This window comes from Malus sylvestris, chromosome 1 (assembly GCF_916048215.2).
Source record: "Malus sylvestris chromosome 1, drMalSylv7.2, whole genome shotgun sequence".
In the NCBI taxonomy this organism is placed as follows: Eukaryota; Viridiplantae; Streptophyta; class Magnoliopsida; order Rosales; family Rosaceae; genus Malus; species Malus sylvestris.
The window spans coordinates 9,167,486-9,192,896 of record NC_062260.1 but is presented as its reverse complement, the minus strand read 5'-3'; the positions used below and the strand labels follow the sequence as shown (position 1 = coordinate 9,192,896).

At 35.9% G+C, this 25,411-nt stretch overlaps 3 protein-coding genes across 8 annotated transcripts; 2 read left to right on the top strand and 1 right to left on the bottom strand.

The window, feature by feature from the left end:
- The first annotated feature begins 378 nt into the window (after positions 1-378).
- On the top strand, positions 379-12,282 carry LOC126628138 (uncharacterized). 3 transcript variants are annotated; one of them, XM_050297734.1, is made up of 18 exons: positions 379-2,849; positions 2,966-3,035; positions 3,183-3,257; positions 4,802-5,043; positions 5,211-5,276; positions 5,363-5,411; positions 5,950-6,092; positions 6,840-6,941; positions 7,315-7,389; positions 7,482-7,582; positions 7,681-7,762; positions 8,643-8,735; positions 9,421-9,485; positions 9,883-9,895; positions 10,009-10,086; positions 10,965-11,073; positions 11,172-11,316; positions 11,421-12,282. In XM_050297734.1, the coding sequence occupies exons 4-17, from the start codon at positions 4,918-4,920 to the stop codon at positions 11,267-11,269; spliced, it is 1,200 nt and encodes a 399-aa protein (XP_050153691.1). In that variant the 5' UTR covers positions 379-2,849; positions 2,966-3,035; positions 3,183-3,257; positions 4,802-4,917; the 3' UTR covers positions 11,270-11,316; positions 11,421-12,282. The 3 variants fall into 3 exon arrangements, with proteins under 3 accessions (XP_050153691.1, XP_050153684.1, XP_050153698.1); XM_050297727.1 differs by lacking the exon at positions 2,966-3,035; XM_050297741.1 differs by lacking the exons at positions 379-2,849; positions 2,966-3,035; positions 3,183-3,257 and having other exon boundaries at positions 4,834-5,043; positions 6,845-6,941.
- A 1,599-nt stretch (positions 12,283-13,881) lies between these two features.
- On the bottom strand, positions 13,882-18,341 carry LOC126628158 (F-box protein FBW2-like). Of its 4 annotated transcripts, none has more exons than XM_050297766.1 (4): positions 18,190-18,311; positions 18,010-18,039; positions 17,554-17,868; positions 13,882-14,762 (listed from the first exon to the last, which is right to left on the bottom strand). In XM_050297766.1, exons 3-4 carry the CDS (start codon positions 17,859-17,861, stop codon positions 14,132-14,134), a joined length of 939 nt encoding a protein of 312 aa, XP_050153723.1. In that variant the 5' UTR covers positions 17,862-17,868; positions 18,010-18,039; positions 18,190-18,311; the 3' UTR covers positions 13,882-14,131. The 4 variants fall into 4 exon arrangements, with proteins under 4 accessions (XP_050153723.1, XP_050153722.1, XP_050153709.1 ...); XM_050297765.1 differs by having other exon boundaries at positions 17,554-17,872; positions 18,190-18,309; XM_050297752.1 differs by lacking the exon at positions 18,010-18,039 and having other exon boundaries at positions 17,554-17,872; positions 18,190-18,341.
- A 4,227-nt stretch (positions 18,342-22,568) lies between these two features.
- Positions 22,569-23,775, top strand: LOC126628128 (EPIDERMAL PATTERNING FACTOR-like protein 1). The gene is made up of 2 exons (XM_050297719.1): positions 22,569-23,128; positions 23,364-23,775. The coding sequence occupies exons 1-2, from the start codon at positions 22,994-22,996 to the stop codon at positions 23,616-23,618; spliced, it is 390 nt and encodes a 129-aa protein (XP_050153676.1). The 5' UTR covers positions 22,569-22,993; the 3' UTR covers positions 23,619-23,775.
- The last annotated feature ends 1,636 nt before the right edge of the window (positions 23,776-25,411 follow it).

Sequence of the window (25,411 nt, the reverse complement as noted above, 5' to 3'; positions counted from 1 at the left end):
GCGGCTATGAGCTTAAATAAGACGTCTTTTGTGGCAATGGGAAACTGGGGTCTAGCGTCTTGGGCCCTGGCGTTGGTAATGGTTGTTGGGATTGGGGCGTGGATTCAGCGGCTGTAGTGGAGGTGGATGTGCAGGGAGTCGGTGAAGGGCGGGATGGAGGTGAATTTGTTTGAGAGAATTGAGAAATTGGAGGAGGATTTGAGGAGCTCAACCACAATCATGTGTGTCTTGTCAAGGCAGCTTGAGAAATTGGGGATACGGTTTCGGGTTACCCGTAAGGCTTTGAAGGAGCCCATTGCTGAGGTGATGTCAAATTTTGGATGATTAATAAGTTTGGCGTATGGTTTTCTGTTTATTTTAATGTACACGACCTTTTCGGAGAACCATTGTTTGATATAAAAATGAAAATACTTGAATTTTTTTACGAGAATTTGCCTTTCTAGTTGGCATGTAAATTGCTTGCTTTAGAAATTTTCCTTTCTCACGGGAAATGTATAAATTGATAAGAATGTTGGATTATAGTTTAGTGGGTTAAGGTTGATTATAGTTTAGTACAAAGGCAAAAATGATATGAGGTTATAGTTTTGTTTGAGTTTCTGTTCATAAGTAATATGTAGTAACTCGAAAATGACATGATTAGTGTGTATATTGGTTTAGTTTCTGGTTATCTTACATTTTAAACTAAACATATTGAGTTACTCTTGACTAGTACTTGATATGAACCCAAAATGTCATAGCTCCAATGCGATGCAATATAACTTGATTGCACATTTAATAGTTGTATCGATTGAGTTATCTGTTACTTTTTAAGTTCCCTATATAGACTTACCTCTGAGGGAACAAGAATATGTGATACACAATATATGGTTAAGTTAGTGACTATTTGATTGGGAGCTTCGTGCTGTTGGTTTTTGAATAACTCATTTTGTTATTTGTCAAATTGTGGAAATTATAGTATATGCTCACTTTTGGATCTTTCATCTGTCTGTGTCCAATTGATTGAGTTTTCTCCACCTAAATGTTCAATACAACGCCCATAAATGTGAAGTATCTTAAAAAGATTGAGATTGGTTATTTTTATTATTGGAAGGTAACATGGCTAGAATATGTTCGTTATAGCTTAGTAGGATTAAACTCATTGTTCGAATGGTGTCTAAATTTTGTGTATTACATCACCACACCCTTGTTGGTTTTATTCTGTCTAATAATCGCCACCACTTTCATTGATTAACTGGTTATGATTTAAGTCAAAATTTGAAGTTACTTGTGGAAACCCATCATTCCCTGTTTGTTTAACGCCTTTGTTTGCTTTTGTCATCATTAAGCTCAAAATAAGGGTGAAGTCCATGATTCTAACTTGCATCAGGCTAAGTTTGGCGCATTGCAATTAGTGTGTGTGTGTGTGATAATATTGGCATGTGCCTATGATTTAAGGTACATGTTTATTTTCTGTGCAGGTTATAGTTTTGCAGTACTTGTATATCCCTTAAATCAGATCCCTTAAAATATGGAAACAGATACTACGTAAAAGCTAATGCTGTACGATTTTAGTGGTCAAATTAGTGTATCATTTTAGAGTGCTGAACAAGGTGAGGACTTTATGTGCTTACTTGTAAACATGTGAAACTATCTCATGAAGCAGCTCTTAGAGTCTCTGCACAAAAGTGCTCCTGAGTTCAAGACTCTCTCCTGTCCCCCCAAAGAAAAAAGGGAAAAAAGAAGCTAATATCTCTTTGAACATATGGCATCTGGTATATGTTATTTACTCAATTTTGGTCCATTGGAATTTTTAGGGCAGATAACATTGGATGTAATATCTGTATGGTAACTGGATTCTAGTGGATGCTTAACATGTTCCCAATCAAGTATGAGTAACGGTTATAAATAAAGGAAGATTGTCGTGTATGGGTATATGCTTGGCCCAACTGCTGAATATGCTAGGATTCTTTTCATGAAGAATAATAAAAGAGATCTGTAAAATAATAATAGCTATTCAGAATTCCCAAGTTCTGTGGTGATCTGTACAGGCAAAAGAGGCAACCCATTTCATCGTCATCAGTATGTTTGCCTGGTGACCAAATCCTATTTTCAGGCTTTTCAGCTACTCTCTCCCCACAGCAAAAAAAAAAAAGGACGCATTGTTCTCCCTTCCCTGCATGACCATTAATCATTGTGGAATGTCAAAGTTCATATCCATGCAAACAAAGACACTCAAAGACTCAAAGTTAGAACCCAATGAACTTCTTGGAATTTGGTTTTGTTGAATCTATTGTAGCTCCTGAAATAATTTTGTCGAACTGTAGACCCTAGACACTCAAAGACTCAAAGTCAGAACCCAATGAACTTCCTGGAATTTGGTTCTGTTGAATCTATTGTAGCTCCTGAAATAATTTTGTCGAACTGTAGACCCTTTTGCAGCTGATTAGAACATGTTTAAAGAACTTTGGACACCTACTGGCAGATGCAAGATAATGTGGGTAATGATATCAGTGGTAAGCAACATGGGTAAAGTTGGTAAAACAAAATACTCAAGGCTCTTTGGCTATGAGCCTGTGACAGGTTTAAATGGTTAGGACCTATGGACTTTTACTGCTGACCCTGAAAAATGGATCAATTTACGATGTTGAAATGCAGAAATAGTTCAATGTTGTTTGCTTAAAGTATCAATAAACTTGTATCAGATAATATTGCAAGTTGATTATCTTGTACATCATCTAACTATTTTGTTGTTTCTGAGGACTACAACTTTGGCTCAAAAGAATTATGAGGCCACTCGAGCATTAGCAGCACAAGAAGACATTTTGGAAAAGGAGCTTGGAGAAATTCAAAAGGTTTTGCTGGCTATGCAGGTGAGTGTTCTCCATTCCCGGGTGGTGGATAAACTTCCATGGACTTCCATTGAGAATTGACTATTTTCAATGATTTTGGGAATAATATATTAACTTCCATGGAGTTCTTCCATTAGTGATTCAGCTGGTAGAAAAAGATCGTTGATTAGTTTGGTTATTGTCCCTTCTACAAGCTAAAATGCCAAGGTTATTGGACTTTCCGAGTGTTTCTATCTGTTTGTGATTGGACACTTATTTTCTTTTCAAATCTGTCATGAATTCTCTTAGTTAGCAAAAAATTATTTATTTATTGTGAGGTTCGATTTTTTATGTTTCACCAATTGTTATATGCAGGATGAGCAGTAGCAAAAACAACTTGAGCTAATTCTTGCAATTGCGACTTCTGGGAAGGTTCGAGAAAGTAGACAGGTACGCAACCATGAACAAAGTACCACCGTAGTACCTAATTCAAGCGAGGAGGATTCAAAACAGAAGGAAGCCCACCAAATATAGACCTAGTTTGGGAGTGAGGTGCTTAAAAAAAAAGCACCTATGAAAAAAAGCTGTGAGGGTTTTAGGTGTTTGGTAAACTAAAAAAAAGGGCTTATTTTGGAAGCTGCTGTGAGAATAAGCTGAAATCAAAGGAAAAAGCTGAAGCTGCTATTTGCAGCTTTGGAAAACTGGCTTTTTTTCAAAGCACACGGAGCTACAGTGCTTCTTTAATGAAAAGACCCACTATTAGACTTTTTTTTTCCAAAAGCACTTTTACAAAAAAGTTTACCAAACACTCTGCTGATTTATTTCACAACCGCTTATTCTCACAACACAACCGCTTATTCTCACAGCAGCTTTTTTCAAAGCACAGCAATACCAAACCAGCCCATAGTTTTTGGATGGAAGCAAAGCAGACTTCCAAGGATTTTGGAGCCACAAATTCTCACGTAATCAGTATTCCAACATTGTTAATGACAAGCCAAATACGTGGGTCTGTATTCCTCTCAAACAATTGTCGATGCAGCTTTGTCGCGGGGGGCATCGGGTTTTCAGCCAAGAGAAAAGTTTCTTAGGCTTGTTGGATGTATGCAGTGCTGGGTGGTAAAGGATAATCAACAAAGAAAGTATAATTGTAAAACAGAAGTGCAACCATTTGAGCCTCGCTCGTGTTGTGTAATTGTCAGTTGCGTAGTCATCCTATTTCTTGTCACAGTTCATATATTTCTGGTTTGCAGGTTCATCTTGGTCTCGTGTAGTGTTGTCGGCTTCTAACCAAATCTTCAAAACCTGATTATCTCATAATGTTTGGCCCCTATATCGGTCAGGGTGAGGCTTACCTAGGTCAAACTTTGAGCTGTTTGATCATCATTTCATTTTTAATTTTAATTCTCTTTTTGGTTAGACGCAAAGATGAGAGAAATGAGTGCAATACTCAAGTGAACCAATGCCCAATTGACCTTGTTTTATCTTGACATATCATGGCCCAAATTGTCCAACCGCGTCCCTTTTGCTAGTGTCAGGCCAAACTACACCAACACTCTCCACGTTAAGAAATTTATAGACAGAAAAAGAGTAATATGAATATGCTTACGCTGGGAATAGTTATTAGCATTACAATATAGAAATAGCTTTTAGCACTGCAAAGTTATCATACATTGTTTCCTTGTTTTTTTCCCTTCTTTTATGGATAATGCTAGACTACTCAAGGATCAGTACGAATTCCTACTCAAAGTTCTGTGGCTGAGTCACAGAACTTCGTGCTTATAAATGAAACCAGTAACCAATCATATTATAAATTACTATGTAAGGATCATTTTTGCAAGTAAAAAACAATCGATAAAACTAAGAACATTTAGCATTAAACTATAGTAAATAGATAGGAGATTCATTTCTTTTGGTTAATAAACTAAACTAGTTTTTTTAAAATGTTTTATTATTAAAGAGAGGGCTCTCTTGTTATTTGTATTGTTCATTGCAAGTTCTTTACGACGCCGTATGAGCAGCCTTCTTCTAGCGCGGGTATCGGCTCACGAAGCACTGCAAGTACAGAGAATACCAGTCCGCTACTTGCAGAGAGACTTTGAGTGCGAAAGAGATGGAGGAATTGAGGAAACTGGAAGATGTCCAGAGAATGCTGACGTTTTTACAATCTCGAGGCCTTCTAACGACGTCGTCGCATGACGACTCGAGTTCCTTTCTCGCCAAGCTCATCCTCTTCCTGGTATTCTTCCAACTTTTGCTCCTTCCAACATTTTTAATTTTCAAGTTTTAAATTCAATTATTCACCTTTAGTTTTTAATATAATTGTTTTCTTAATTTTACATAGGAACTAAATTTTATTAATTTTGTGATTAATTTTATTTTATTTTTGGAAATGGTATGGCAAAGGAACAACCATGTGGAGAGCTTGATTTGGGGAAAAAGTGCATTTTGGTTTCAGAATATATGCCAAAGGTAAGAACTGTATTATGATTATCTGATTTTGTTTAATTTTTGGATATCATCAGAAATAGGGTGTGCTTATTTTACTTGTTTCACAGATTTCTGCTGCATTTCTTGAGGAAGCATCCAAATGCATTACCGGCGAAGGTAAACACCCCCGTACTTTGTGCATTCGACACTTAATTGATTTCCGTTGCGTTAATAGGATCCGATACTTTAAAAGATGGTCTGATTATTGGAGTAGGTTAATGGGTTCATTAGGTGCGCGTGCTCAACATTATTTCGTGCTGGTTTGGTTTTGCCAAGATAGGGTTTACACTTTTTGTACATTTATGTTTCTGAAAGGTGTAATTGGGAAAGGAACGCGTGGAGAGAATTACCATTCTCCCTGTGTTGCATTTTTATGAGGTTTTGAGTATTAGCATTGTGAGTGCAATCCTAAGTGTGAATATGTGATCTTTGTATTCTTGATTTTGGTTCCACCTAAGTTACGTTGTCTTATGACCTTTCAGTCTTCTTCATGATGCTCATTCTCTGTGAGCTGATTTGCCTAATTTTGTTTGGGACAAGTATATACAAGTTTCTTCACGTATTGCAATAGCTTTGGCAAAAAAAAAAAAAAAAGAAAAAAAAAAAGGAAAAAGTAAAACAATATAGTATGATCCATGCTTTTGCATTTTTGCAGGCCATGGAGAAAATTGTGAAAATGCTTTGCAGTTTGACTGTGGCCATAAGCTGGAGTCTAGTTCATTGCACACTGATTTTGAAGAGATGGCTATGGTTGGACTGGACGCAATGCAACGAGCAAATTCTACCCTTGAAGATTTTGTAAGCAGGCTTTGTTGTTGAAGATAGATCCTACATTATATATCTATATATATATATATATTATATGTACTATATGTATTTATATATGTATGTGTTGGATTAGGCAATATTTTATGCAATGAATATTAATTAGTGAGCACTGAGTTGTAGGATGAAGGAATGACTAATTGCAGATTTCTTAGTAGTAAAGCTAACATGTCAAGCTTACCAATCCCAATCTTCAACTTTTACTTTCTGTATCAAATTTTTACTGGGCAATTTGGTTGCCCATGGAGAATGCAGATTATATGTATATCTGATAGTATTATATGCATATCTTATATTTTATCTAAGTTTTTGAAGGTAAAGCCATCTAGAAACTTAGATCAACAACCTCATTTACCACCTTTTTTTATAAGAAAATTAAATGTTTCTTAAAGTAGGAGTTTTAGTATGATGTTCTGTGGTAAATAGTCGATTGATACAATTTTCAAGGGATGCAATAATTTCGTGTGCTCCCTTCATAAGTTTCTGATATATCACTTAACCCATAATTGAACATTATGTATATCTTGCTATTTATGTCTCTGAAAAGCTGATACAGTAGTCAGATTTTGCAGCAGTATAGTTGTATGCTACCGGTTATCGTTCCCCCTACATACAATTGTATGCCTTCTGGCAAAAATTCACCATCAATGTGTGTCAATTGTCAACTATAAAATAATTTGGTCAGGTGGTGTTGTAATCTTGAACTCTTTTTTTTTTCAGTGCAGATCTTATTTTATGTTCCATGGAATGGATATAAACAAACCACAGTCAATATTCCAATATCTACCTATGCTTTCATTCACAGAAAGCTACATTTATCAGGTAGTAATCACAGTTGTGCAATGAAATTCCGTGTTATTTTTTTCCCTTTTTCTTTACGAGAAAAAGGTTCTCTTTGTTCTGTTCTTGTTTTTTCCCAAAAGGGGAAGTGATGAATCAAAGCATCTTCCAGAATGGTTTTGTTATTGAACTTGTCGGACGTTCTTCTTGTTCGTAACGTTTTGAAACAAAAAAGGACTACTTTGAAAATAGTGATTGTTTTTATTTTTATTTTTTTAAGAAATTCCAACCTTGATTTATTCATTGTGCAACGGTATGATGAATAGAGTTGTCACCACTTGATCTCTGGTTGTTGAGTTTCTATATTCCTTCCCTTTTGTTGCTTTCTCTTACCATCATGGTTTCATTATTACAGCTTGATGCTTTGAATGAGAAGACACTTCATGCAGCAAGCAGTGAATTGACCATTTCAGAAAGAGGAACTGAGGCGGTAGTGCTAACTGCTAAGAACTTGGGAGAAGTAATCACAAAATTATTTTAGCTAAGTAACTTTTACTTGACCAAATATCTTTTGGGATGCAGGAAGGTCAGTGGCTAATTGCTCGGTGTGCAAGTGCATTTAAAGGTGCGCCATTCAGACCACTGTCATGTGCACTTGAATGTCATGGCCTTTTGACAAAGAGGTACTGCATTGTGCTTTCTGATTTTATTCTTTTCTTGGGGGAAGATAAAAGAACTCTGAACTTAACTTGTTTGTTGCACTTCCGTTTAATGGAATCAGGATGCAAGATGAGTTTAAATCTGGAGAAGAGTATTGGGCGCTGGAAAGAAAGCTTTGTTATGCACTGATGAATAAAATGGAGGTACGGATATTATCTGGTGTTATTAATTTTTTTAATTTTGTTGATTTCAACATGTTTATCAGAACTTGGTGCAGAAATTTCTCGTAAAAACACACAAACTGTGCATTCGTTACGTGTAGGTTATGTAATGTTATGACAGTGCAAAAGGTTGTTGAACCACTAATCTAGGGTGGATAATTTTAGCAGGTAACTCATTTCAAAGTAACATAGAATAGGACTTTTACTCTAAAATGATGTATAACAGGTCTCCTTGGTTTCAAAAATAACATATAGCAATAAGAAGAAACTGAAAGAGAGAACCAAGGGAGATGAGAAATGATTTGATTGCTTGGGGTACATTCAAGTTACCCCATTGTGCCTATGAACATACCTGCTTTGAGAAAATAGTCTCGTTTAATTTGCATCGACAAGCAAGGCAATGCAGCACCACGTAATTTTAAATATATCTATGTTTTTCTAACTCTAAATTAATACGGCAAAACTTTTCCATTCTCAGCCACCTATCTCAACAGTGTCTGTGATTCAGTAGTTTTATGAAGTTAAATATAACTTATATTATTTTAGTTTATTGGCTTAATAAGTAGCTGACTTGACACATCCAAACCTTGGATTGTCCTGTACAAAGACCCAATTGTTTCAAGTACCAACCTCCTGCATCTTGTTGCCACTGTAAAAGTCACCAAGTTGATATAACTACAGATTGTACTTCTCTTGTTTAATTTTCACTTTTAATTTGAGGTATTGAGGGTTTACTGGTTATAAATTTTGTACTTGTAGAAACTCATTTTAGGTTCATTCAATTTATAGGAGTTATATAGCAGTGAAGCGTAGGCATGTTCAAGGTTTCATTTTTAAGCTGATGATAAAAATTGGAATGCAGATAGTTGTTGAAGATGTCGTAAAGGCAATTCATCTGAAATCCTTTGATTATCGTGTGCTGAATCTTTTACTGTACCAGATTAGGGGTGAAGAGGTATAGTAGCTTGTATATTTGTATCCATTTTCATAGTGAATAACCTCATACTGATTTTAGATTGCTTTTCTTTGTATATATCTGTGTTTACATGTAGCGTATGCATATTTATGTATCTGTGTGTCCATGTCAATTTCGTTGATGACATCTAAATTGTTCATAAATAAATATTTTCACTGTATGTCATTCTTAAATTGAACAAAATTGTGGCATGGATGTTTTTCCCCGTATTGAGGCGTAAGATCATAGGACTTGGTTTGTCTTTTGATAAACAGATGAATTCATGTTATCTTTACAATGTTTTGTCAATTCAATTAGATGTTCTTAAACCTCTGTTTGTAAAAAGAACAAAATGGAAAAGAAGGAATAAATTTTCAGTTTTTCATTTCCAACAGTTTAGCTTCTCAAAGATTTATCAAATCTATCAATAATAAAATCAAATAAAGGGTAGTAAAAATACCCCCACCACGGCCACCACCACACACACACAAACACATCACTTCTTGTGCCAAAGTGGTCCCAAACCTTTAATTGCTGTTATTTTGTCTGTTTGGTGTAGCTTATTCTTTTGGCCTCACCTATGTTATTTTGTCTGTTTGGTGTAGCTTATTCTTTTGGCCTCACCTATGTTTAACACGCATATTTCGTTTGGTTAACTGTGTTCTCCTTTGAATCTGTAATTAAGGTTGATGAGCTGCATATGGAATTTTTATCAATCTCAGAATTCCTAGTTGAGGTAGCTGATGATCTGTGAGTACCCTTCATGCTTTTGTTTTATTTTTCAGTTGACTGTCCTAATACATCTTATAGGTCTAAGTGGTCATTATTTCCCCTTATAGCGTGATTAATGTTTGAGTTCCATTCCATTTGTAACTCCATGTAGGTGGAATATTTTCTTGTCCTAGACTGTATCTTTGTTACGTTGCATTTGCTAAATACCTGTGAAGCTTCTTGAAACTTATGCATGAACATATTCCTACGTGTGTTTCTATGTCCTGTCTCTCGAGGAATACTAAGTGCTCTGCTACTTGACATCTACCTTTATCTGTTATTAGCAGACAACTAATGTTATTATTACTGGTAAATTTTTTGCTGCAAGCACATCATCAGTATCATTTGCCATTGAGTTGACAGGATGATGTTGCAGGTTTGACTATGAGGTGAGCTCTTTAATTTGCAGAGTTTATAACTGTTAAGTATCCTGCCCCTTTTATTTTTCCGGTTATAGTTATCCCCTCCCATTTTTATTTGTCCTTATTGGTTCCTCATGCAGGAGGATGTAATAGAAAATAGTTTCAATATATTGCGCATGTTTGTCAAAATGTATGGAGCTTCTGCACCAACTGTGCTGGTGAGTTTGCCAAGCGTTTCATTTTCGCACTGTTTTCTTTATTTCGTAAATGAAACGATTTCTTTCTTTTTCTCTTCTTGGTTTGTGTGCGTGCTGGGGGATTTTTTTTTTTTTTTTTTTGGAGGGGGGGGGGGGGGGATTGGAGATTGAACAACCATACCGAGCAATACCACAGCTTCAGACCACCTGAGCTGAGGCTCTTGGTTTCTCATAATGCATCTGTACCTCTGATCTCAGTAAAAGTATACACTAAAAAAAGGATTCAGTTCAATCAACTCGGTCAATGATTGCAACTTTTCTTAGGCGCTGAGCTATGCATGGACACCTATCGACCTTCGTTTTGGCCGATTCACTTTGAGTACAAGAAGAGGAACTTAGGTAACCTTGCGATTATCTATCTAAGAAGAGCTCCGAAGGAGCACAAAAAACAAATGAAGGGACTTACCCTATTCTATACAGTTAGGAAAGACCCCGACTCGGTATTGTTAAAAAAAAATCCAGAGAAATCAGAACCAAGTCAAGTTGATATGGGTCAGATCCTTAGAGATATCAATGGAGAACTACAAATCCAATGACTTTTATCAAGGCTAACATTTATTAGTAAGCCTTCTTGTTTTTTAATCAATCTTCGGTATTCTTACACATACAGCAGCAGCCTTAGATGTATAAGCTTTAATTCCGCTAGACTGAGAGAATGATAGAAAGGTTTTATATGGTTGGTTCTTGGCAGTGTTGTTGCTATATCGTTTAGCTTTAATATCTTCCTGTCATGATGTTAAGCTTCTACTTAAATTGGAGTTTTGTCAAATTCGAAATAAATCTGACAGCAGTCTTTATTTTTTCCTCTCACAAACACCTACCATTATTTACTGCTTCAGGCAAAATATATAGTTGAGGCTGAAGAGAAGTACAACAATTTACTGAAACGGCTCGATCCACAGCTGTCCTTGAATTACCAGAGAAGATGTGTAGAAGCAACTAAAGAGGGTAGCTTTTCTACGGTCTAATTTTACCACATGTGAAACTGTATCCTCGTTTGTTTTCTGTGAGGTTTCATTGATCGTTGTGAAATTTGAAATTCTTAGGAGGGAGTGCGTCTGCACATCCACTCGGAGCATGGAGTATACCACCTCTAATACTAGACGAGGAATTTTATCGATCCAGTCTGTTAGATCGGAGATAAGAAATTGTAAAACCAGTCTGGATTTTGGTTCAGTGTCAGCATTACAGGTTTTCCTCTGTTTTGTTATGCAAATTTTGCTTCTTTGTTTCGTCGTTTTTTCAGTTTCCTTCCACTGAAACTACATTTGCTCAACTGGTTTTCTGCTTTGTAGATATTTGAACAAAAAAGAGTACTTGACGTAAAACTGGTTTACCGTTGGAACTCGGATCTGCTGCAATCTTTAGTACCTAAATCTGAGCTACATGGTGGAAAATAGTACTATATGCAAGAGATTGGGTTTTCTATTTTTCTAGGTTGTTAAATTAGAAAGATAATCGCCTGGAAATGTTCAATTGGTATATCACCTTGTGTCTCTCTCTTTCATCACGTGGTCATACAATACAATCGATTGCAAGGAAGATTCTCTTAAACGGCGGTGATGCCACTTCTATCTTATATGGAAATTGTTGTCACCGTTTTGCTTTTGAATAATTCAAAAGCAGTTGAGACTTGAGCTTCATTTGGAACAAAAACAAGAAAAGAAAGTAATATATCCAAATATAATGAGCAGATTGGTGCTTGGAATTCAAAGACTAGGGTGGGTGGTTTTGGGTGGGTGTTAAGAGAGTTTGCTGGGATCTTCAAGCGAGCCGGGGGTGTGGGACCATTGTTGCTGAGGCTGCTGCCGTGAGGCCAGCACTGCTGTTTTGCAGAAATTGCGGCCGCACAAAGGTGGAGGTGGAGTCCGGCTCCCAATCATTGATTCGTATGATTAATAGACAAATGGGCCGGGATGCAATACTAGGAGTGCTGTTTGATATTGATTCTTTAGCTATGCATTTTGATTTTGTTAAGTTCGGGTTCGCTATGCGGGAAGGTAATTTTGCTACTTGGCTTCGTTTGCTACCAAGCATGGTGGCGAGTTCCTTTGGGATGAAATTGGCTCAGATTTTTTATTTAATATTCTTGCAACTAATGTAAACCTTGTCATTCAACTTTAATAAAGTTCTATCTTTTTTGCAAGATGAATATAATGAGCAAATTCATACCAAGTTACCAACGACTCTCAATAATAGGTGATATTTGTCAGTTTGACAAATTTTTACTTTTATTTTTTGAACAAACGATATTGTAGACATCGAAATTTCGGTAAATAAATGTTGACCGATAAATCAAAGTTTCAGCGCTCATGTATTACATAAATTTTACACGTAGCGTGTGTCTAAACAAAAAATCGAGAATCATCGGAAAAGTCATCAAACAGGACACGTGTCGACACGTGTCAACACCTGGCAGAAACGACTTATTTCATCTGGAATATTATATTCAAAATTAGGCCTTGGAAAATTCTATAAATAGAAGGCTAATTCATTCATTTAGGGGGAACCAATTTTCATTATTACACCTTGAAGCTCTGAAGCTCTGAAACTCCGAAGCTCTCAAGCATCCAGGTTCCCGAAGAATCAAGAAAGCCTTCTTCGTTCTTCGTTCATCGTTCTTCCAAGATCAAGCCCCGACGGTCCTTGGATCAACAATCATCCACCTTCAAGATCAAGCCCCAAAGGCCCTTGAAGAACTTCCACCAATTCAAGATCAAGCCCCGATGGCCCTTGAAGAAAGTGTTCATCGTTCTTCCAAGATCAAGCCCCGACGGCCCTTTGGATCAACAACGTCGACAAATCCACACATCCAACCGTCCTTCAAGATCAAAGCCCAAAAGCCCTTGAAGATCCGTTCATCACCGTTCTTCAAGATCAAGCCCAAAAGCCATTGAAGATCCGTTCATCACCGTTATTCAAGATCAAGCCTCAACAGCCCTTGAAGAAACACTCATCCTCAAGATCAAGCCCCAACGGCTCCTTGAAGATACGCTCAAATCCACCTTCAAGATCAAGCCCACGGCCCTTGAAGAATGTTCATCCTTAGATCAAGCCCAACGACCCTTTGGATCAATCGCACATCGACAAATCAACACCTTACGGAGGTCGAATCAGAAGATCAAGATAGAGAGATTGTAACCCTAAATCATCAAAATACAAATATTATTTTGTGCACGTTGTTCTTGTCTCTTTCCTTTCAGGAATTTTCCGTGTTCACAGATATTATGTACACGAAGAGAAAGGGTAGACTTAGCTTCATAATGAGCTAGTAATAATGTGGTTCAAATTCGCCTTTGGGCTAGCAACAATAGGCTTATTTGTCAGTTTGACCACTTTAATTTTAGAAAATGAAATGTCCATTTATCAATACTTAGTTGAGGAAAATTGTTTTTATAAATATGTTAAGAAATGAAATGTCCATAAAAATGTGAGAAGAGAAATGAAGGGTGAGAAAAATGATAGTGGGAGGAATGCAGAAAACATGACCCAAATGGTAAACAAAATGGGATTTGGATCCCATCCAAATTCTCACATCATGTCTATTTATCGTATATTCTATGGTCAGAAATTATTTTAAATTATTTTATTTAAAATTAAACACAAACAGTACTTAACGATTTCTAACCACACACGATGTACAATAAACGGATAGGAGGTGGGGATTCCTAGGATCCTCACAACTAGAATCCGAAGAGTATCCTCATCCCACCAAATGAACACAAATAAAAGTATTGACTACAATACTTACAAGTATTTAATACAATCATTATATGACGGTCAAATTTATTCATGTGAACACACATATATTCGACAAAACAAAGCTTACAAAGCTTCACATAGTTCACATGCATTGATGTACAAAGATAGTACAACACCGAGTACAACATGGTTACAGAAACACATGGAAGTTTCACGCCGATTATTAGTAGGAAAAACATTATTTACACCAGGTTAAACCCCTAACCTCCTCCAAAACTCCATCAAAACACTCCATCAAGAAAATTCATGGAGATAGGGGCCAATCGAACCCACCATTATCGAGATAAAAACCATCATAGAACCTCATTTCTACATCCTCCATACTAAGGTCGTCTTCCCAAGCCTCATCTAACATCTCTTCGTCAAAATCATCATCCATTACATCCCATGCTAAGTAGCCAGAAGAAACTGAGTAATTTGAACAATCATCCCAGCCCGCATTGTCGGAACCTGGTCCCACCAGCTTCAGCCCCGAGAATTTCTTGACAAACGTTTCATCAAGTTTCACACTATAGCACCCTCGCACATCTAATAACTGGAGCTCAGGGCAGTTCAAGAGTATCTGATGCACAGCTTCTGTACTAACATGCAGACACAGTATCTCAAGGTGCTTGAGTTTTGGCATTGTGGCCGCTATTGCAAGGGCCTCGTCATCTTGAGAAACCTTGTCAAGTACCTCCCATCCGTACATGCATCTCTGCAACTTTCTGAGATGTCTACAATGCTTTCCAAATGCCTCAAGTGCAGGGCCTCCAATAGTTTTGCAGTAGCTTACATCCAAGAAAGTTACGGAAGAGAGCTTTGCAGCAACCTGTTCCACTATGGAATCACTTATTTCACTTCTTGGCAGCTGCAGTGTCCGAAGAGATTTGGCACTAGCAACCAGAATTATTATTTTTTCATTTAAAAAATATACTGAAGAAATAAAATATAACAAAGATGAACACATCAACAGATTATCAGTTTAAACTACAAGAATATGATAGTTAGCCAAATATTATGCTGAAGAACGTAAGAAATTAAAATGATATACTGACATCATGCAAAGGTTGAAGGAAATTGCAACAAGTTACACCGAGTATTCCAAAAAAAAAAACAGGTAAATCATGATTAAGACAACAACTGGGAAAGTTAACAATGATCAGTTTAGATGGTTGTAACTTCCTGATTTAGTAGATTAGACAGGTTGCTCAACAATTAACCTCGAGGTTGGCTACTAAATAACCTATATAAAAACTATCAGTACACTTTTTCATGCATGAACTTGTAGCATGTAATATGTAAGTGAGGTGTAGTGCAGTGTGCGAGAAGGCCTTTTAAGAGTTCTTGAGGCAAGGTGTGGTTATGAGGCGTTCCCATTTAAGCATACAAGGTGTTTTTCGTGGTGATCTTCAGCTATATTATTATAATGACATTTGTATTCGTATTGCGAATATCATCTTGGAACAATCTAAGTTATGGTCCATCCTAAATTCTCTCTTTGAATAGGAGATCAGTAAAATATTTAAACAGTCTCGAAGTATCCAATGGAAACCCCATATGCCTGTTATTGAAGCAATAAAGAATTCGGGTTTCAAATTAGGATTGATAAACCTTAAATTCAAAGTTAACCATAATCTTTAGTTGCTAAATTATAGAAACGTTATGATATTAATACTTCATGCTTTAAGTTTAGAACTGCTAAGAACAAATAAAAAAATGATCAAACAAATATATAAATTAAACAAATTGACAATTTAAACCAACCAATAATATAATTTAACATGAAATAGGCCAAACAGTTTATACTGGCACCTGAGATAAGTTAATCATAAAAATGAGTTAGAACGACAGCTCCCAAGAATAACTATCAATCTTTCAAGTTTCCATCATAAGAGACAAGTAATGGCAACAAAACAGGAAATGTCTAGCACTGGGTACCATCATTGATTTGATCCTATAAAACAGAGCATATATGCTCTAACCTACCTAATCCATCTCGGCCCGTTTATGATTAAATTTTGACCTCTAGGTAGAAAAGTACGCTTAAGTCAACTCGGTTTAATCTTCTGATTCCTAAGGGCAATCTCTGGAACCTCCATGCCAAGAGCCTTATGAAGCTAACATCCCAGATTTAATTTTATCAATATTGGCTTGCCGTCTATTTCAAGCTGTTATAAGCCAAAAGTCACGGAAAGTAAACTGAATTTTACAAGCTCTAAACTTAAAGCATGAAGTTTCAATATCATAACATTTTTCTTACATAATTTAGCAACCGAAGATCATGGTTAACTTTGAATTTAAGATTTAGCAATCCTAATTCGAAACCCCGAATTCTCTATTTGCTTCAATAAGAGGAGGAGGGGGTTTCCCTTGGACATCCTTGAGATTGTTTAAATATTCTACTGATCTCCTCTACGAAGAGAGGACTTAAGGGGTCTCCATTGGCTATCAACTCATAGATAACTGTCCTTCCCTAGCTAGTTGTAGAATCAAATTCCAAAGTTTCCCAAAAAAGAGATTTTGCATGATAGAACACTGAATAATATGTCACATCTTGCTTTGAAATGGACAAGAAAATTCTTTCTAATGGCTACAACATCATGTCTTTATTTTTATTTTTAGTCTTTTGAGGCATTTTCCATTAAATTTCTACATTATATTTTTCAGCAAGTAAACCTGAATCCAAAAGATGGATAATCATCCATTGAAACATCTAAAACATCGTTACTAAAAAAACACATAATACAAATGCATACAAGCAAGCAAGGCCTGATGTTAACACTACAACACACCAGCATACAGACATGGGAGACCCCTCAATTTTACATCAGACCTCAAGCATTTTGGAATGCCTTCTCAAATAGTTGGTTACTCACTAAATTATATCTCACTTTTACACAGCACTCACTACTCATATGAAACACAATGGTGCATCAGCTCCTATATAAAAACCAGGAGATTGATCATCAGTCCACCTTTAGAAGCTGCATGTCTTCTAAACTGCGGACTTTTCAGTTGTATCCAAACATTGAGGTGAAGAACTACTCCCAACCCCATAATTTTTTACTCCATCACATGCCTATTTATGTGGCATATCACTCACACCAACCCCACGCATAAGCTACACCTACTGGGAAACAGATGGAAATACAACGTTGTGTTCCACATCATGGAGTAAATAAAAGGGTTAATTTGGAATTTGGGAATTGAAGGATTTATAAGCGGATTTGTATTTGCGTGTAAGGCAATATTAGTTTTAAAAAACTATAAACGTAGTAGATAACATTTATTTGAAATAACTCGAGACGATATGTTCAAAATGAATTCAGATTAATACGATCAATCATTTAAAACCATGTATTCTTCTTTTTATTCTCATACAAATAAACATTAACGTATTTGTGATATACTAAACCATATACTTTAAGCAATTAAACCATATTCTTCTTATACAATCAAGCAATTAAACCATATACTATAAGCATTAACTAAATCCCTAAATCTGAAATCAAGCATCCCAAACGCACCCTTAAAAAATAATTCTGAGAGAGAGAGAAGTGGTGATGACGAATTCTAACATATACAATCAAGCAATTTAACTATATAATATAGTCACTATACTAAAATTGATCCGAAAAATGGAAACTAAGAGCTGTATTGATAATGTAAGTTTGTACTACTTACTGATCAGCAATAAAGGAGAAAGTCTGGTCATTGGGAAGGCCAGCAACGCAGAGCTTTCGGAGCGAACCCGAGCTTCTTATGACCAGCATTTGCAGCATTCGAGTAATGGTCTCTGGCGGACGAAATTTGCTCCATTCCGCAATGTCTATTTCCTGCCAGCAATAAGGTCCATACACTGCTCTTCCCCATGACTTGCACACCCTTGGGATTACAGTGAGTGTCTCTTGAAGGGTTAGATTCCTAAATATTAGCCCAAGTGCGTCAGGTATGAGCTCGTCCCATCGTCGAAATTCACTGTCCTCCTCCATTTAATTCCTTTCTTGCAATAACAAAAACAAAGGGTTAATTTGAAGCAACTAACAAAACCGAAATCTCCTTATGCATTAACAAATCCATGCCAAAATTAGACAAACCCAACACCATAAAACTAAAAGAAATTGTGATTTCAACACCTACCATGCCATGGAAAAGGCCAAGTAAGAAACCCTAAAGGAAAATTCATACAATTTATTCAACAAGTGCGTATAAAATGGTTGGATGAAAGTAAAAGAATTAGGAAATTCACAAAGAAAAAGGAAGAGAACGAACCAATAAAATGAACAAATAAAATTAAATAACAAGAAATCAGAAGAATACAAGGTTATCGGAGTTCTTGGATCTCCAAGGACGCAAGTTCATCCGCCTCTGAGGACTCAGATCAAATCATCAAAGGGTTTGGGAGTCAGAGTTAGACACAGAGAAGCTTTTACGGCTAGAATGAAAGGACAAAATGAAGGGTAAGTAAATAGTATTATAATTGATTTTTTAATGTAAAAATATGATTTTTCGTTAAAATGAACAATATCACAGATTTTTCGTTAAAACTCCATAAAATTAATTATTGAGCTTCTGAGATAGAAATACAAAAATGGATTCGTTTCCCATAAAAGCTTTTTTTAATAAAAAAATATAAAATAACCGTTTAATTACAAGAGTTCTGAAATTTATCAAAATCCTTAGTTTGGTACTTCAATTAAAATTGATCAATGTCGTTTTTGAAATTTAGTATAACAAATCAATCTCATTCTTTCGCTAAAATTATATTTGTATGGTCATGTTGCATGCCTATAATATCATGGTGCCACATGGGTTATAGAAAAAAATTATAAAATAATTTCAAAATATAACACAAACGATATTTTACTCTAAATCACACGGATTGAAGTAATTATCTAAACTGGAACACAAAATATTGAAGAGAAAGACTACCTGACCAAATTCACTGTTGGAAAAAATTAAATTAAAATATTAAACAATTAAAACTTAAAAGTAACAAGTCAACTGTTATAAAACCAATGAAAAAAATAGACAAAAAGCAAGTGGCATTTTACCATAGTAGTGGAAAAGTGTTGAGTTATTACATGATGGCGTGGGTTCAAACTTTATCGGTGACTAATCTAACATCTAATTTAACAAAATTTATCGTTTGATAAAAAAGAAGAAAAGTACTGAGAAAAAGGACATGATATTGAATACTAGCATTTAGTGCAAAAGTTGCATAAAAGTCAGTTGGAAGAGTTGTATGGTGGTCCTCCACCAACTCATGAATTTGTAACAACGACCAGTATATTGGGTTAGCATTATTTATGGAAACGTAATAAATATTCTCATTTAAATTACAAAAATGATATTTTTATTATCTATTTGTACGATTGTCTGTACAATCTTTTTAAAAGAGATGATATCCACATGTATTGGTAGGATCTACCTTCATTAGAGAGATGATATAAGTAATAGTACAACTAGATAGTCTCTTTAAATTAGGCCTACCTATTACTAAACATAGGTTATGAGTTTTAGTTAAGATAGTCAAGTCTAATAAAGTCTACATACTGTATTATTGGACCACAAGTTAAAACTTTGATTGAATTATTGGATCACAAGTTAAGGCTTCATTGGAAGTTGTGGCTTTGGCATGGGCTCGGCGGCAACTTCCACCCTCGTTCCTTCTCTTCCTCTACTTTTTCTCCATTCTTCTGTTTCTCTCCTCCGAGCCTTATTTTTCAAGTTTTCAGGGCAAGTTTTTAAGGAGAGTTGATTTTCACACACTTTTTAGCTTTTCATATATCATTCTCTATATCTAGTTATTAGATTGAATAAATCAAACGAAATCAATTGGCGTAAATTAAAATAAATGTAAAAGGAGGCAATCGGTGTGTGTTTATCATTTCTCATTCATAACTTTCTCACATTCACCCCCATCTCCTCATCCTCTTTCATCTTCATTTCTGTTTTTTTTGTTTTTAATCATATCACCTTCGGTTGATTTTCTAACTCTAGCTATGCATGCAAATTGTTATGAGGGGTTATGTCAAGTTAGCGACTTGGTTGTCATGGGAGTTTGAGTTGTGTTTGGGTATTTTGGTATTCTCTATTTTCATGGCGGTGTCCACCTCGTGGTTGACATTGACGACAGTGTGGATGCAAATTTCGTCCAAGGTTGAATTGTCAAACTCCACCTACTAAACAAGACACACCGTTAGCCTTATTGACTCAAATAAAATGGTGTCTGCCAAAGGAACTATAACAGAGAAAATTTTGAGCAATAAGTGGTGATTATTGATTTCCTTGTTGGACTTGGCTATTTATAGGAGTGAACCCTCACATGCAGCTGAAGGGGAGGGTGCATGCCATACTAAGCAGATCATTATGTTCTGCTAGAGTGATGTAGACAAGTCTCCGCATGCACCTTACAAATGGTCCCAATGGTCTCTGGTTGATAATTGCTCAGTAGCACCCAAGATTTTAAAAGACGCTAGCCGCTAGTCGGGCGGTGAGATAGGGCCTAGCACCTAGGCGGCGAGACGGGCGCTTAGGCGAACTAGGCAGATTTAACCAAATCCATTATATTTCATGTAAATAAGTGTCTATTTATACTTAAAATATATATAATTTCATCATAAACTACAAAATAGAATGACACATATATTATGAAGTATTAGAACATAATGAAAACATGAGGAACAAGCATATAATGTGTGCTCATTGAAGTATTCAACAAGTTTCTTACAATTTATTGAAAAAAATAAAATGCAAAATAAAAGTTATCTATTTTTTCTACCTAAGTGAGTAGCAACCTAGGCGGGTTTGGGCGGGCTAGGCGAGTGCCTAGGTGGTCTAGGTGGGTGCCTCAGCAGGTCTAGGCGCTATTTCTTAATTTTCAAATGCCTAGGCATTCGAGGCGGTGGCTAGTCGCCTAACCACTAGGCGGCTAAGCAGGGGTTTTTAGAACAATGGTAGCACCGGACACCCAATTGAAGACTTCGAAAAGTCGGCTTCCTGCCACCTTGGACTTGGCATGCCATGGTAGCAAGACATATCATGGGCCCATAAGGCTCCTTGATACGTAATTGACCCGAAGGCCCAATACCTATAGGGCATGTAGATGTCAGGCCCTTTGTAGTACCCTATGGTCTACTTACGACATTAGAGGACAAAACCAAACTGTCATATTGAGCTTAAAGTCCATGTGTCATTCTCCTATTAGATTTTGCTAATTTATGTCTCCTTAGACATCTCGTCATGTCAATAAGTGGGTTCTTTTCATTATTGGTAGGGTTTAGTTTTTTAGTTCAACTTTTTATGAGATTGAATAAGTTGCAGTAATTCTTTATGAGTTATGTCGACACCACCTTCGAATAATGCCAACATTTCATGTTGAGTGCTATTGAGATATGCTGAATATCGCAATGCCCTTCAATCTCAATCATGTTACCAAAATAATTTAACAAAGTTTGAGGGTATTTTTGTCATTTCGATCTTATTTAACTGATATTTTTCATTAAATGACCAAAATGATTTACAGTGGACAAACTCAGGGATCATTTTTATCAATTTCAAATCTTAGAGACCAAAGTGACCATTTTGGCTAAAGGGCCTTATAAATATTAAATGTTTTGATCAAGATTCACATTCAGGAGTCATTTTGCGGGCATAATCATAGTGAACATAAAAACTTCTATTAATAGGTAGTGCATTGAATTACCCTGGTTATTAGAGTATTTAACTTTAGCTCAATATGTTTCAAGTTTAAATTCATTTTATCTTTTAGTATAACTTAGATTAATAATACTATTTGTAATAAAATAAACAATTCAAAACTTCTTAAAATGGAGATTGCTTTGTGGTATTACATTCATCATTCTTTCATGCAATGACATTCATCATTCTTTCATACTAGACATATAAGCTCTATCATTCACTCATATTATAACACTTGAATGATCGCAGTACATGATTACATGGGAATTTCTCTTTTAGAGCACTTCCAATGTAGAAAGGCCCCTTTGGGCAATAGGCACCTCAATCCCCTTAAATGAACAATAACTGCCTGCAATGTACAGTAACTGCTTAAGTGTATCTCCATCCCTTAACTGAATAGCCCAAGCAATTCGTATTAAAATATTAGTATTTTTTATTTTTATAAAATAATAAAAGATAACTTATTTTTAATTTCAGATAATAATGAAATATTGGTTGAAAGTATTTGAAAATATTGAAATGTAGTGTAAAGTGGAAGAACATGGTTAAGTATTTATAGAAAAAATTATAATTTTTTATATTTTTAATTAGTTTTTTTTTATTTTTTATAATTTCTATAATTTTTAATATTTTAAATTGTGGTTGACGTCAGCTTTACGTCACACAAGCAGGGCATTGGATTAGGCGATTATTGCCCGACTTCTCTATAGGGCTCGTCTTGGGTCCAATTACCTGAATGGACTAGAGTGTTTTGAGGAAGGGAGAGAGTGGATTGAGTTGTCTATCCTTAAAGATAATAAGTAAAGGTGGAGTTGCTCTTATGAACCTCACCCAGCTGAGTTTTAACAGCAGTCAAACCTCATTAAATGTTCAATGTAACTGGTATAACTACTGCTTCCTTTCCTTTTGTTTTTAACCCACAACCCTAGCTTGTATTTACTGCAAGTCACTCCTACTCACTTCCCAGCTGCAGATAAAACCAGTTAGACCTGATACCACAGTAAATAAAGGGTCCTTGATTCTGATGTTGATTCTCCCAAATTTGTTTTCCTTTTTCGTATTGTTCCTTTCACTAATCTGCCTCCCCTCTGCGCCTCTCTCTCTCTCTCTCTCTCTCTTCTCTCTCTCTCTCTCTCACACACACATTGTGGTCAGAACTCCCATAACTGACCTCCACCACCACCGCCACCAACCCCGATTTATTCACCTCCTGCTCGTTCCCTTTATCCACCCCCATCACAAATTTAACCCAAAACCTACCTCTCTCCCTCTCTCTCTCATTTGCTTGTTGTGTTGGAAGTTAATTTCTCAGAAATTAGCAAGTGGGAATTCAACATTATATTGTATTCCTGGAAGCTAGGGTTCTAATCTGGGGGATGACTTCATGGTGACATGATATGCATAACATATTTTAACTACCATGAATAATTACTCCATTTATCTTCTTTTCAAAGTCACCAGAGCCATCATGCTTCTGCATTTTCTTATCTCTTCAATTCCAGCCGCCTCTTGTTTTACTTCTCATCTGCCTCAGCGTTTCACTCCTTCTCTTCGGGTAAGCATAAATATTTGCCCTTCAGTTAACTTTGGCCCGTTTGAATACTGTTTCACTTTTCATTTGTTTGAAAACCGACAAAATTTTTTGTTTTCATTTCAGTTACGAAAGAAAAAATTGAAAACGAAATAAATATCCAACAACCTTTTATTTTGATTTTGATTTGAATTGAAACAAAATAAAGTCATACTTAATTAATAACTACTTAATTAATGTTGTGCAAATTATTGTGTAGGGAATATTATTTGAGGAGAAAACCAGGCTAGGATCCAAACCACCAAGCTGCCACAACAAGTGCAACGAGTGCCACCCATGCATGGCGGTTCAAGTGCCCACCATGCCCAGCCACGACCGGCAGATCAAACCGGGCATGACCCGAACCATGTCCATGATGTTCCTTGACCCATCTCATCCAGGTACCAACAAGTACTCCAATTACAAGCCTCTGGGTTGGAAATGCCACTGTGGTGACAACTTCTTCAATCCCTAGATATAATTCAAAGTTAAATTAATTAATTGGAAATTTTCATGTCGAAATTAAAGGAGATGGGTTTGATTTTAATTTGTACACTCTGAGTTTTCTTCTTTTAGTTTGTGATATGTGATTTTGTAAATTTGCTTTAGAGGGTTCATGGGATTCTTTAGAAATTAAATTCACTTTAGAAAAATATTAATATAACTCTAACTCTTTTCCTATTTTTATAATTATCCTGTGAATTGTGACGAGTCTTATTTTTTTCCTTGTTCAATTATTTTGGGATGAGCGAAAAGAGTTCTACACATTCTTTTTCTCTATTTCCAACATCTTCTTTAGTTTATTGGATTTAAAGGTAAAAAATTTGCATCATACGTGAAAGCGGAGAAAAATAGCGTGTTGAAATCTATTTTTTTTTTACTAATTAGGCTACGTTTAGTATATGAGAATGAATATGTGTACGGAAATGAATTGATGTGAAATAATTTTCATGTGTAGTAAATGGTAATGAGGATAAAGTAAAAAGGAAATAAATCAGCTTTTGGGGTTATATAGACATTTTCAATTGTCAATGATAATGGCTTGGTCACAAAATAAGTAATTAATGTTTTATACCATGAGGAAGTAAATGATCTCCTAAAGCGAGTTTCCTAAAAACCAAAGGCACCTAAGTAATTGTGTTGTGTTGTGTTAGTTCTTGACCCTTTGCAAAGTTGTGTTGGTCTTGACCCTTTGAAAAATAGGAAAATTAATTAAACTGGTTTAAAAACTTTGAGTTTTAACAACAAAGATAAAATAAAAGGTAAAATGAATAGTACTAGAATTGACTTTTTAACGTAAAAATATAATTTTTTGTTAAAGTGAAAAGTAAAAATCTCAATAAAAAAAATATTTTAATTAAGGGGATGTACTTGTGAATAATATTGATACATGTTGAAAGTATTCATTTGTCATTATCCTCATTTGTTGGGATACGAGGCCCATCACCATACTATATGATACATCACTCTCTTCCCAACGGTTCTCCCTCGTATCTTTCGGTTCATGTAACAATCTCCATCGAACTGACCAGAATGCCTCCGCACCCAAAGTGTGATGTAGGACCGTTTCAGGGTTACTTTGGTGATAATAAAATGGATTCTTACTTTTCGATTTTTTTTGCCTAGTAACCTCCACTACATGATCCGTGCCCTATGGAGTATAGAGTATAGCTACCCGGAAGTCAATGCCAACCCAGCGCTTGTGGCTACGGAGGTGAATTGTCTGCCCTTTCATTTCCATACTCTTCTCATCTCTTTCTGTTTGTGTGGTCATGGTTAAACTACGTCAACATTTTGTATTAATTTTTTTTTTAAAATAATAAAACAAAAAGTAATAAGAATATAAAATGTTGACGTGGCTTAACCGTGACCACACAAAACAGGAGGGGATGAGAAGAGTATGGAAATGGGAGGGCAGACAATCCACCTCCGGTTTGTTCCTCGCATTATATGCAAAAATGATATTCTTACTAACCAGTTGTTTCATCATATGTACCTAAATGAGCTGATAGATTCTACTTTTATTAAAAAGACGGTACAAATAATGGTACAAATAAATATTAAGTGTAAGTATAACACTACTCTATTATATATGAATGGGAATTCTCTCCCCTTTCTTTTTTCCTCCCCTCTCTCCCCTCCTCTCACATCGTGTCTTGAAAAACAAGCTCAATGAGGGTCTCTACATATGTAGAGACTCAAATATAATGGGCCAGAATTAGTCTTTGTGCATACCACGTATATTCGGCCCCCAAAGAGCGAGTCATT